This window comes from Arabidopsis thaliana, chromosome 2 (assembly GCF_000001735.4).
Source record: "Arabidopsis thaliana chromosome 2, partial sequence".
NCBI classification, from domain to species: domain Eukaryota; kingdom Viridiplantae; phylum Streptophyta; class Magnoliopsida; order Brassicales; family Brassicaceae; genus Arabidopsis; species Arabidopsis thaliana.
In genome coordinates, this window is record NC_003071.7 from 14,835,917 (window position 1) to 14,848,676 (window position 12,760).

Consider the following 12,760-nt stretch of genomic DNA (forward strand, 5'->3'; position numbering starts at 1 on the left):
CGTAGTTGGGGTAAATGTAAAACTGGGTCGTTGGGTAATAAACTAACCACCTCTCGTTACCGTTACAAAATAAAACGCGCGAGAGAAGAGTAAAAAGGTTATAATAGTCAGTTCATATACCAACCTCACCTTACGGCTGGATCTTAAGCAACCTCATTTATAAACCCCTCGATTTCTTGCGTTGTTTTCGAATTTTTATTCTCTTTCTTTTTTTTCTTCTCCTCTCGATTCGAAAATTTCACATCTCCGGAATTTTCATTTCTGGAGAATATTGTTTCACATCCCTACAATGGCGTCTGAGAATCTGAATGACAAGATCTCTGTTTTTAAGAAACTCAAAGCCAAATCAGATAATAAGGTAATGTTAACGATGTTCTACAGAATCTATAGATTCGATTAAGATCTCGAAGTTCGTCGATCAGATCTGACAGATTTAGGATTTATCTTTGAATATTTTTTGCAGATTTGTTTTGATTGCAATGCGAAGAACCCAACATGGGCTTCCGTTACTTACGGGATCTTTCTCTGCATCGATTGCTCAGCTGTTCATCGGAGTCTTGGCGTCCACATTAGCTTCGTCAGGTCATTTGATTCATTCATTCATTTTCATCTTCTGATTCTATTATAGAGACATTTCCTAATAATCTAGGGTTTAGAGAATCTGCTTTTTAGCCAAGAAATTGTGTTGATCTTCATTTTTTGTTTTTAGGTCAACCAATTTAGATTCATGGAGCTCAGAGCAATTGAAAATGATGATATATGGAGGAAACAACAGGGCACAAGTCTTTTTCAAACAGTACGGATGGAGCGATGGAGGTAAAACCGAGGCTAAGTATACCTCAAGAGCTGCTGATTTGTATAAACAGATACTTGCTAAAGAAGTTGCTAAAAGCAAGGCTGAGGAAGAATTGGATTTGCCTCCATCTCCTCCTGATTCAACACAAGTGCCTAATGGACTCTCCAGCATCAAAACCAGTGAAGCTCTTAAAGAGAGTAATACTCTAAAGCAGCAAGAAAAGCCTGATGTTGTTCCCGTCTCACCAAGAATTTCTCGCAGCGTTAAGAAACCTCTTGGTGCTAAGAAGACAGGCAAAACTGGCGGACTTGGCGCCCGGAAGCTAACTACTAAGGTCAGTAATGTTCTTTCCTCTTTATAGAATTTGTAATGAGAGCTCACATTTTTTCCTCTTGCAGTCGAGTGGGACTCTTTATGATCAAAAGCCAGAGGAATCTGTTATTATACAAGCGACATCACCAGTTTCAGCTAAATCAGCCAGGTCATCGTTTTCCTCTCGTTTTGATTATGCGGACAATGTTCAAAACAGGGAAGATTACATGAGCCCTCAAGTCGTTAGTCATGTAGCTCCACCAAAATCATCAGGCTTCTTTGAGGAAGAGTTGGAGATGAACGGAGGCAGGTTTCAGAAGAAACCAATCACAAGTTCCTCAAAACTGCAAGTGAGTTTCACTCTTTTGTACTAAATATCTAAACTGTTGTAAGATTTGAGTAGATTCTTTTTGTACTCATCGTCTCTAGTATTTACCAGATTCAAGAAACAGACGAAGCACGGAAGAAATTCACAAACGCCAAATCAATATCCTCTGCTCAGTACTTTGGAAATGACAACAACTCTGCTGATCTTGAGGCCAAAAGTTCATTGAAGAAGTTTTCTGTAAGTTTCCTCTTAGTTAACCTTAACTACTTAATACTTGTGTTTCCTGTTGCCTTAAGTTACATTTTCAAAAACAGGGTTCATCAGCAATCTCTAGTGCTGATCTGTTTGGAGACGGTGATGGAGATTTCCCTCTTGATCTCACTGCGGGTGATCTTCTCAACCGCCTATCTCTCCAGGTCTCATTTCAATACTGATCATGCTTATTTTTCTACTACAAATAACAACAATTAGTTTTGTCATCATTAAGACGTCTTATAAATGTGTTAGGCACAACAAGACATATCATCATTGAAGAACATGGCAGAGGAGACAAAGAAGAAGCTTGGCTCTGTTGCTTCCAGCTTATGGGTTTGAAATGTTCATAATTTTCTCTAAAGTCCATCAAAACTTTTTTATTTTATTTTTTCTTACTCTAATTTCCATTTACAAAAGCAGTTATCCTATTCTTTTACTAGGGAAACTCTGTTTTGTTTAATTGAAAGTTACCAATATTTTGTATAATTGAGATTATTTTTTGTTACTTTGTAAAAATTGTCAAATAAAAATATGTTGTGTGCATTTCGACGTTTATTGTCTTAGATAGTTAGATGCATCGGACTTTACTCATATACATCCTGTGAACCATTCCAAACTATTTGAACACAGAAAATTGTGAGCAATCTGCTATACTAAGTGAATATCGATCATCCCAAAGCTCAACAAACAGTACATAACCTCTATTTAATCATCTTGTATATGCACCGTTGATATCCATGCTTTGTAAACAGGGTCATTTAAATTATTCCCCATTTAGAAATGAATAGCCAAAACGAAAAAAGAGGGAAATTCTCTAGTCAAGGCACAATGTGGTCAAGTTCTTTGTACGTTACGGCTTTCCACATACTGACATACTCTAAATGTATCTATGAACTCGATATGAATTCATCGCATCATTAGTTCAAATTTTCACTCGCATAGTTGATACCTTCCATAGAGAGAAACAAGCTAACATATGTGTTGTGGAGCCATGTTTGAAGAGGTGAAGGAGCCTCAAGTCCAAAATTACTTGAGCATCATGATAAATTTTAATGTGCTGTTTTTGTTTTAAATAGTTGAATCTCTTTTTTTTTTTTGTCGAAAAATAGTTGAATCTCTTAAGAATATCAAAATTTTAGAAGCTACTACTAGTCTGCAATAATTAGAAAACATACACCCATTTCATGTATCTTCTTTTGTTTTGGTAAACTAGGATTATAGTCTAACATTAGCCCTCAAAATGATGAGTTGTCCTTTAAAATAGAATAACCTAACAAAAACATCTATTATAAGAACTCTTTTTTTTATCACAAACACTAATAATAAGTAAAGTGCGACCCAAAGAGGTCCTATTTGTTGTCATCTCTCTTTCTTTATTGGCCAAAAAAAGGAGACCTTAGTTTTTTATCCCCTAATTCCTCAACAAGAAAACAATCAAAACCCATTAATATACGTTTTCATTTTGTACTCAAATTCTGATTTCTTGTCAAACAAACAACCAGAGAACCCTAAAAGGAACATCCCCAAAAGGTTGTCATTTGAGATTTGAGCTCTCTTTGTGATACCACAGCCTGAAGTAGAGGTTTAATTCCCCTTTTCTTATCAATTTAAGCAAATCAAACTCAGAAGATAACCCCCTTTAAAAAATATCTCAATTTCGATAACGGTTTCCGTAAGAACCAGAAACTATGAGCCTGAACTGCCTCGCTTGCCACATCTTGCAAAGAACAGACTCGGACAGAGACATGGGAAGCCGTAAAGATTCAAGCTTTAAAGAAAACTTCGCAACGTCAGCGTTTGAAAAGATGGTAAGGAACAGATCATCGTTGCCCGTAGTGAGACGGGTCAATAAGGGTCATCGCAGGCTTTACAGTGCGGACATCATGGTCTATGGGGAACTGGACGAGCCCAAGCTGGTCAGAAGCAGTGGGATCAGAAGGGATTGGAGTTTTGAGGATCTAAAGAAACACAAAGATCAGCTAAGAATTGAAGAGACAATAAAGGAATAAGACAGATCCTTTTGCTAGGTTTCTCCCAATGTTCTTGTTGTTGTTGTGAACATGTTCTGTTGTTTTCAAGTCATAAGGATCCAACCAGAAAATTTTAAGACATCGATAAGTTTACGGATTTTCTGGATCCGACATGACAAAATGAAAATCTGTGAAAGTTCATATATATGAATTCATTTTCCTAATGAAGATTATATATATAAGAACTGACCTGAAGTTTCTAACTCGAGTCCATGAGAGTTTGCCCTTAGATGTTTATCCTTATAAGATCATGTGAATCCCTATAGAGTTCATGAAAATTTCTTGAAAAGGGTTCAATTTTTCATCTTTCTAGAATCTAGCTTCTGCTTTCCAATCTCTCCGTGTGTGACACTTATGTTAATAAGAATCATAACCCTTAAACTCTGCTTCATCTCCCAGCCGTTTCTTCTCCCTATACGTGCATTGCATTTCTTGTTGTTTCATACACAAATCATGAGACTAATGCTGCCTCATGAACCTTTTTGTTCTCATCCATGCACAATAGTATATATACGTTTTAGCATTAACATTCAACGCAGAAAATAACAAACACAGATTTTCTATAATAAACGTTTAGCTTTTTCATCAGTTTCAATACCATTAAGTGTAATGCATTTAAGTAAGAACCAATAGAACCCTTAACATATAAAATTGAAAAACCTAAAACCGGCAATAGATACATACACGCAAGTGATAAGAACAGAGTACACAAACCCTAATTTTTATCCCCAATTATAGAGTAAACATCTAGTCCTCGTTACACAACAATGATCACGCAGCGTATGATTTATTTACGAATTACGACCTCTATTTATAGGATATGCAATCCATTATAATTCTGGTACAAGGACCAATCTTCACAAGACTCATATGCACGTGCCTTAGCACTCTGATTCAACTCCCTAAACATGACTTCTTGTCAACAGTACGATAAAGATATAAACGTTAAATATAAATCAATTAGCAATTGGGGTGGTGGCGCAGTTGGCTAGCGCGTAGGTCTCATAGCTACTGAGTGATCCTGAGGTCGAGAGTTCGAGCCTCTCTCACCCCATTCATTTTTTATTTCTAACATCTGTTTTTATTTTTTTTTGTGCAGATAAAACAAAACATAATTTATAAAACTGTGCAACTATAATTATAATGGTAGGTACTATAAAAAAGTTTTTTCATCACCTAAAGAAAGATATATAATTGTTTTCTTTTTCTCTTTTTTGTTTGTTGAAATATGTATTTATGTAGTATAATTTTATTATTAATATTGATTAGACCAAATCCATTATAAATTCAATAAACCCAATAAATTGAAGAAAAGAAATGAAATGATTATTTAAATGATAATGGATAAGATTAACGCAGATTTTATTGGATAAAATCGTCGTCAATCTTTGTTGTTCATACAGTTATCCTCAAATTTTGCATGTAATCTTACCTTAAAAGAAATTGAATATCTAACTCTTAATCCAACGGTGATTAGGGTAAAAGACTAAAAGGCGTGGTTCTTCTATAAATAGGAAAGCATGATATGCGCTTAGAGACAAACGAACAAAAAAAGATGAGAACGAGAGATCTAAAAATTATCATCGATTTTTTTTTGTCAGCTAACAAAGTTTATAGATTGATTGATAGTATTTCGATTTCTTTTTATTTAATCAACAACAAAGAGTTTATTTCTCTCTAAATTTCTTCTTTTCTCTTAGGTTATAGCGAATCAAATGTTTTTTTCAAACTGTAAACACCGTTTATCAAATTTTGTGTGTAAGTAATGGGTAGATACATAGTAGAATTCATGAATTTTGGTGGTATTCGTGATCTGCTTTGTCAAGACCATCACTTTAATATATGAATATGTTTTGCAACTAATCGGATATTCAATATTCGAATATCCATATTTTATCGAGATATCAGATCTATTCCGTAAGAATTTATATTTTACTTTTAAACATAAAAAATCAAAAACAATTTTAATTTATTTAACTTTTATTTTAAAATTAATTTGATGAATATAATTTCATAAATTTTATATATGTAATAATCTATATATATATATATATATACACGAGAGTTAAGCGGATATTCATCTATCAAATTTTTAAATTTATGATTTTCTCTTTTTTTTAACAGATGCTAATTTTTTCAGTTTGTTTTGTTTCGTCAAGTTACGGATATTCAAATTTTTCAAATCAAATTGAAAGTGAAAAAGAAGTGAATCTAACATATGGTTTTCGAAAATAGGTGAGAAAAATATCTAGTATTTTTTTATATAATAAGTAAGTTTATTGTAATTCTAAAAAAAAAAATATTACTTTGAAGAAGAAAAAAAGGATATGGTTTCCTCATTATAGTACTTATTATGAGAGGATTTTTTTCTTTATAAAAAGGTGTATCTATAGATACTTTTCTAATTCAGGAGTTTCCTACAAATGCTCTATTAGCATGTAAAAACAAGATTTCTATCTTTCTTATGTATTTTTTCCTATAATATATACTAATTTTTCCATTTTCTATTGAAATTTTCTTATTACAAACTTTAAAAACAGCTGGGCAAATGTATGTAAGGAGTGTGATGATAGGAACACGTCAGCATACATCACTCCAGTCTGGCAAAAACACGAATTAAATATAAATAAGAAAAAGACGCAAACAAAAAAATGTGGAATCTTGTTTCGTCTCCTTTCTTCTTCGTTGACACAATTAGGGTTCACTTCAATTCTCTTCTTTGGATCGTATTACTTGGGGAAATTTAAAGATCTGGCTCTGGGCTCTTCTGGGTTAGCTAGGATCCAAATTCTCAGGTGAAAGACCTGAACTTTTGCTCCATCTTAATCGCTTTTTTTTTCTTCTCTGGCTGGTCTGGTAATATATACAGAGAATTGATAGTGTAAGAATTGTAATTCTGCTTTAGTGTTTTGATCGAGTTTCTGAGCTTAGTATCGTGGGTTTTTGGGTTCAGGGGAGGATAAAGTAGCTTAAGAACTGAGGATCTACTTACTTAAGCTAGGCACTTTCAGCTGAATTTTGATTCGTTTCTGGACTCATTAGTTGGGTAATGATTAGTTTTAGTTTCTCTTTGGTGAATATTTTGTTTGATTAGGTAATTACTAGACAGTAGTTTCTCATTGGGTTTTGGTTGATTTAGGATAATTCTTGGGTCATATTTGGTGTTGGGTCTGTTGGTTGGTTTTTTAGATTGGTAGTGAGGTTTTTACTATAGGTATTGGATTTTTGTGGAGATGGATAGGCCTAGACAAAATGATCATTTGGGTGTGAATAGGATTGGGAAAAATATCAGAAAGAGTCCTCTTCATCAATCGACTTTCGCTGCCAGTACTAGCAACGGTGCCGCTCCAAGGCTTCAAACACAGCCTCAGGTTTATAACATAAGCAAGAACGACTTTAGAAGTATTGTTCAGCAGCTAACGGGTTCTCCATCACGTGAAAGCCTTCCTCGGCCTCCTCAGAACAACTCGCTAAGGCCTCAGAATACACGGTTGCAGCGGATCAGACCATCCCCCTTAACGCAGTTAAACCGGCCTGCGGTTCCTCTCCCTTCCATGGCTCCGCCACAGTCTCATCCTCAGTTTGCTAGACAGCCTCCACACCAGCCACCTTTCCCACAAACCACACAACAACCAATGATGGGTCACAGGGACCAGTTTTGGTCTAATACAGCTGAGTCTCCCGTCTCAGAGTATATGCGTTATCTTCAAAGTTCACTTGGAGATTCAGGACCCAATGCTAACCAAATGCAGCCAGGTCATGAGCAGCGGCCTTATATCCCAGGTCATGAGCAACGGCCATATGTGCCAGGTAATGAGCAGCAGCCATATATGCCAGGTAATGAGCAGCGGCCATATATCCCAGGTCATGAGCAGCGGTCATATATGCCAGCTCAATCTCAGTCTCAGTCTCAACCTCAACCTCAACCTCAACCTCAGCAACATATGATGCCTGGACCGCAACCTCGAATGAACATGCAGGGCCCTCTTCAACCTAACCAGTATCTACCACCACCCGGGTTAGTTCCTAGCCCAGTGCCTCATAATCTTCCTTCTCCTCGGTTCAATGCTCCTGTACCTGTGACGCCTACTCAGCCCTCTCCCATGTTCAGTCAGATGTATGGTGGATTTCCTTCTCCTCGATATAACGGTTTTGGACCACTGCAGTCACCTACATCCCAATTTCTTCAACCATCTCCTACCGGTTACCCGAATATGTTCTCTCCGAGATCGCCTTACCCATTGCTGTCACCAGGAGTTCAGTATCCTCAACCACTTACCCCAAACTTCTCATTTTCACAAATTGCTCAACAAGGAAGTCTTGGACCCGGTGCAGGTCCAAGTCAAGGTCCTCCTCAGCCTCCTCCTTCTCCAGGGCTCATGTTCCCGTTATCTCCATCCGGGTTCTTCCCCATGCCAAGTCCAAGATGGAATGATTACTAGGTGCTCTTTTTCTCTCCATCAGATTCATTAAATTAAGTAAATCGGATTATGTTTATTCAGGTTTCCTTAGGTTAGTCTGTACCTTTGAAAGAAGCTTAAAACTTCAGAGCCTACAGTGGAATAGACGCAGCAGAATAGATGCGTAAAACACTAAAGGAGCTTTTAGAAGAAAGAAAGATTTATAGGGGTTTTTTCTCTGTGGGATTTTAATAGGTCAAAAGTTGGGAATCTTGGGATGATGATGATTACCTTTGTTTTTGTTTATCACAAACTTAGTTTTATCTTTGCTTACATTGTACACATACTACAGACGAACTCAGTTCAATTTATATGATTTTTTGGGTGTTTTTAAAGCAAATGTCTCTCTACTTTTACTAAGAACAAAAATAATGATCAATAACATATTATTAATTCGTTTCTTCACAAGAAAGATTGATAAGTGAAGAATTTTTTGGATAATATTTAACAATAGATGCAGAAACAATTTGTATATTGATATCACCTAAAAAGATCAACTCACAGAACTACAAAAGATGGTACCAAAAAAAAGACTTCGATCCGAAATTTTCTCCAAGGATTATGACACATGGCATCAAAGAAATGATCAATGAATACACAGACTTATGAAAATGCAGAACCGTGTTGATCCACTTACCTCCATAATCATTGTACTCTGGATCAACATAATATCTGGACAACACTGGAGCGCTAGTGTCTTTGTTTTTTCGCTAAAGGTCGTAGGCCAAAGTTTATTTTCTTATGTCATAGGCACGGGCTGAGTCGAATACTATTTTACTTGAAGGTTGGGGTCAGGAGTTGAATCTTTTGACAATTATTGAGATTAATGGAGAGATGAAAATTAGTTGCAGAAACAATTGATACATTCGATATCACCAAAACACCATCATATACATTATTCATTAAGAGTCTAGCAAATTAAAAGAACAAACCAACAAAAAAAAGCATCGGAGATCAAATCGAAATGATTGCTCTAGCGTAAAGTCTGAGAATAATAAGAGTCAACGCATGTTCTCCCTCCGTCGGACATTTCTGATTCGGTCATGGTACTTTGGTTTATCCGACCCTCTTTGATTCGTTAACTCCACCATCCTCCTCTGTCTCTCTGGTGGACGAGGAACTACTTCTCCATTCACAAACAGTTCAGCTACATTTGCATAACAAACATTCAGCAATGAGTTTATAAGCTAAACTGATAGAATCAACAAAATTTTATGTACATAAACCAGAGAAGCCCTTAGCAAGTTCAATCTTTCATACATACGAACAAATGCATCATCACAGAATATTGTTTGCTTGAAAATGCAGTTAAGTTTCAGTGTTTACTTAAGAGTGATGCAAACCAGACTTTGATCAGACAAGTTCTTGATGATTATGATTATGACAAAGGACATTAAGAAAATGCAGAACAAAGTTGATGATACTACTTACCTCCGTAATCTTTGAACTCTGGATCAACATAAGAGTCCGGAAGCACGAACAGAACACCAGGAAGTCCTGAAACTCACAAAAGACCCAATTCCATCAATTACATTCACATCATCGGGTGCTATGCTACAGTATCATACACAACAAGTGTTACAAAAAGATACCTTCGAGTTTGTTTGATGTCTCCTCATCAATCTCACAGCCAAACCCAAAATACCTCTCACACGAAACATTATAGATCTTCTTTCTAGCCTCTTCCTCACTATTAAACCAAACAACAATCAGATTCAGTTTGTTATAGTGAAGTAGCTGAGGAATAACACTAACGAACATGACAAAGACACTCACCTGCCAACAATTTTAGCTAGGGTTTGAACATAGCAATCGATCATTTGCTGTTTCTGAGCATTTTCACCTCCGGGCTTCTCCATGACGATAAGCCAATGCTCGTAATCGCAACCAGGAAATAGAGGTGCCATTTCAGTGGGTGGTCGATCGCTGAAGTTTGATCCGGATTTAAGCGGCGAATATGAGCCGCCAGACCTATCCATCCGGGTCCGGATCGTTGTGAAGCGGGTCAAAGCTGGGATGTATCCGACGGCGTGGAAGATCGTCGGTGAGAATCGACGAGAGATGAGATGAGAAGGAAGCGGAGAAGGAGAGGCGACGGCATTGGAGGTGGAAAAGAAACGCTTAGCGACGCATGAGGCGGTGGATCGGGATAGAGTTTTCGCCATTGAGACTGGTGTGGTTTCCCGGCGATGATCGACGAAGACGACGAGACTAGGGTTTATGGATACGATTGAAGAAAACGAAAGAGAGTAAAACAAATTGGGCTTGTAATTTGTTATTAATGGGCCTTATCATGTCTAAATATGAGGCCCATTTGAATGAGAGATGATAATTCGTTTGGTATGGTATGATACCATTGGTATCACTCAGAGTCTCAGACCAAAACGTTGATGATGTTTCCACCTTCTCTTGTAAAGTTTTGGTTTTAGTGATGATCATGTTTTATTATTTACATACTTTTCAGTAAGAAAATATGAATAGATTAGATGATTTTATTCTTATTTGAAATTTGATACAATTTGGTTGATATATATATATATATATATATATATATTATCAAATCATCAAAAACCACAATTTCCACCTGGTCCTCCAAATGAAAAGGCTTCTCCTGTAGATTTGGTATAACCCCAATATGTCGCCCTAAAACAATTATAGGAATCGACATAAAGTCGTATTTTCCTACCTTCAATGTAAACTCTTTTATAGTCCGAGTTTATAACAACGACGTTATTAAAATGTGCCGTCTTTTTAAAGTCCGCAACTGGAAAAAACCCATTGCCCATTGGAGGACTGATTCCATCGGGAGATTCAAAAGTATTTCCTCCATATCTTACTAGAGAAGCTCCATTATTCAAATGTGAAAATAACTCTTTAGGCCAATAACCAATGACTTCATCAAACATTTTAAGTGCCCAATTTCCGCTGAAGCCATCCTAATACATATAAAACAAAAGAAAAAATGAAAACTAAATACTCCAACAAGTATGGTGTAATATGATAAGTTCATCTAAAGTCTAAACTAATTATATAAATCTTTTTCTTAAAAAGGATAAACAGAAATTTACCTGAAAAACTTGCAATTTAAACGTAAGACTTGTTTTACCATAGACAGATGTTCCCCAAAATCCGCTTCCAATTCTTGAATTTCGACTTACAACCACAAAGCCAGGGCATTGTGTATTATAGCACCCAGTTTTCTGATAACCATCTCCCTACATATAATAATATTTGTTACACATGTAAAATAATGAAAGACGTTTTGATCTCTTATTTTATTTTTTTACTCTAAGCTGATTAATAATGTTCTTAAAAGAATAAGAGTAGCTAAAAATTACTCACAGTCCAATATATTGTAAATCGTGTGACACTATCACCGTACAATCTTGGATGTACCTAAACAGAAATAAATATAAAAAAGATTATGTATGTTAAAAAAAAAACAGATTATGGAACGCAAAATCTTTAGCAAGTTTGATAGAACTGACTTACTGCCAAACCAGCTTGTATACTATTGAGTTGACCTGGAGGTCCATTCTCTAACCATATTTGACTTTTACTGTATTGGTTATTTTGCAGTTTCAAATCATGAATACTTATATCAGCTTCTGCTCCCCGATATATACTTCCATCTAAAATGGTCTCAATTGTTGCAAACTGCAAATTTCATCAATATGTTAGTTTAATTTTCATCTATAATATATATTTTGCATGAATAACAATCGGATGTTTTGATGTTCTCCTTTAATTTTACGTAAAACGAATAGATTATTAGAATGTCTTAACAACTAGATGAAATTTTGTAACTCCTTTCAAAAACCAAGATTAGGAGAAGACATACATGTTGACCAGAATACTCGGCGGTATTCAAATGAACGCCCTTGGATACATTTCTTTGTCTCAAAATTGCAACGGTTCCTTTTGGACAATGCTCTTTTGTATTATATTTGTTGCTTCTTTCAATTTTTCCATCTAGGCTGAATGTTTCCTACATTATACCACAAGTAACAAAGGAAGAATAAGATTCGTCAGTTTTGATGTCTCCCGAAGTCCTATTTTCATATTTGATTAACCACAACTATTTTATTCACATTTTATAAATTTATAAACTAACATTAACATATTCATCCAAAAGTTTCTTAGGAATACCCATCCTTGACTATAACAAAAGTTACTTATCATACATAAACTTTGAACTCTACTTTTATAAAATAAATAGAATATGCGAGATCTAATTCTAATATGAAAAAATCTAGATAATTTCTAGGTCGGATTAGATTTCGAAACTCAAATATTTTGCCCAACGATATATGCTACGTTACCTGGATCTTGTGATCTTTCAACAATGGATGTTGGAAAGCTGGTTGTTTGTATATTTCCACACAATCAAAATCCTATAAAATTGGTTGAACACACAAATTAGAGAAAAATTCTAAATATAAGAATGGAAATCTTTAGAGGATAGAACAAACAAGCATAAGCAAGGGTCTCACATCAGTGTTTCCCTGTGCACCTTGTGTAAACAGCAGATAAACACATAGACTTAAAGCTAGACGTAATGCCATTGCTAAGTTATTTT

The 12,760-nt window shown here is 35.7% G+C and overlaps 5 protein-coding genes, 1 long non-coding RNA gene and 1 other non-coding gene across 10 annotated transcripts; 5 read left to right on the forward strand and 2 right to left on the reverse strand.

Annotated features, from left to right (window-relative positions):
• The first annotated feature begins 145 nt into the window (after positions 1 to 145).
• On the forward strand, positions 146 to 2,235 carry RPA (root and pollen arfgap). Of its 2 annotated transcripts, none has more exons than NM_129074.3 (7): positions 146 to 358; positions 464 to 582; positions 710 to 1,130; positions 1,195 to 1,458; positions 1,548 to 1,673; positions 1,751 to 1,852; positions 1,944 to 2,235. In NM_129074.3, the coding sequence occupies exons 1-7, from the start codon at positions 290 to 292 to the stop codon at positions 2,028 to 2,030; spliced, it is 1,188 nt and encodes a 395-aa protein (NP_565801.1). In that variant the 5' UTR covers positions 146 to 289; the 3' UTR covers positions 2,031 to 2,235. The 2 variants fall into 2 exon arrangements, with proteins under 2 accessions (NP_565801.1, NP_973603.1); NM_201874.2 differs by having other exon boundaries at positions 1,761 to 1,852; positions 1,944 to 2,233.
• An 875-nt stretch (positions 2,236 to 3,110) lies between these two features.
• Positions 3,111 to 4,000, forward strand: AT2G35215 (plant/protein). Its single transcript, NM_179911.3, has one exon. The coding sequence runs from the start codon at positions 3,380 to 3,382 to the stop codon at positions 3,698 to 3,700; it is 321 nt and encodes a 106-aa protein (NP_850242.1). The 5' UTR covers positions 3,111 to 3,379; the 3' UTR covers positions 3,701 to 4,000.
• Positions 3,927 to 4,147, forward strand: AT2G08720. The gene has a single exon (NR_140396.1). It is a non-coding gene; the product is annotated as an other RNA (long non-coding RNA).
• A 543-nt stretch (positions 4,148 to 4,690) lies between these two features.
• On the forward strand, positions 4,691 to 4,775 carry AT2G35220. The gene is given in 2 exon segments: positions 4,691 to 4,729; positions 4,740 to 4,775. It is a non-coding gene; the product is annotated as a tRNA-Met (tRNA).
• A 1,599-nt stretch (positions 4,776 to 6,374) lies between these two features.
• IKU1 (VQ motif-containing protein) lies at positions 6,375 to 8,549 on the forward strand. Of its 3 annotated transcripts, none has more exons than NM_001336551.1 (2): positions 6,375 to 6,516; positions 6,675 to 8,518. In NM_001336551.1, the coding sequence occupies exon 2, from the start codon at positions 6,955 to 6,957 to the stop codon at positions 8,161 to 8,163; it is 1,209 nt and encodes a 402-aa protein (NP_001324419.1). In that variant the 5' UTR covers positions 6,375 to 6,516; positions 6,675 to 6,954; the 3' UTR covers positions 8,164 to 8,518. The 3 variants fall into 3 exon arrangements, with proteins under 3 accessions (NP_001324419.1, NP_181066.1, NP_973604.1); NM_201875.1 differs by having other exon boundaries at positions 6,402 to 6,516; positions 6,996 to 8,515; NM_129075.4 differs by having other exon boundaries at positions 6,375 to 8,549.
• A 430-nt stretch (positions 8,550 to 8,979) lies between these two features.
• On the reverse strand, positions 8,980 to 10,443 carry MORF6 (plastid developmental protein DAG). Its single transcript, NM_129076.4, has 4 exons — positions 9,958 to 10,443; positions 9,774 to 9,871; positions 9,613 to 9,678; positions 8,980 to 9,328 (listed from the first exon to the last, which is right to left on the reverse strand). The coding sequence occupies exons 1-4, from the start codon at positions 10,344 to 10,346 to the stop codon at positions 9,183 to 9,185; spliced, it is 699 nt and encodes a 232-aa protein (NP_181067.1). The 5' UTR covers positions 10,347 to 10,443; the 3' UTR covers positions 8,980 to 9,182.
• A 293-nt stretch (positions 10,444 to 10,736) lies between these two features.
• AT2G35250 (NEP-interacting protein, putative (DUF239)) lies at positions 10,737 to 12,746 on the reverse strand (the record flags this gene model as incomplete). Its single annotated transcript, NM_129077.2, has 7 exons — positions 10,737 to 11,117; positions 11,250 to 11,396; positions 11,524 to 11,577; positions 11,674 to 11,838; positions 12,023 to 12,169; positions 12,504 to 12,575; positions 12,675 to 12,746. 7 exons carry the CDS (start codon positions 12,744 to 12,746, stop codon positions 10,746 to 10,748), a joined length of 1,029 nt encoding a protein of 342 aa, NP_181068.1. The 3' UTR covers positions 10,737 to 10,745.
• Between the last annotated feature and the right edge of the window lie 14 nt (positions 12,747 to 12,760).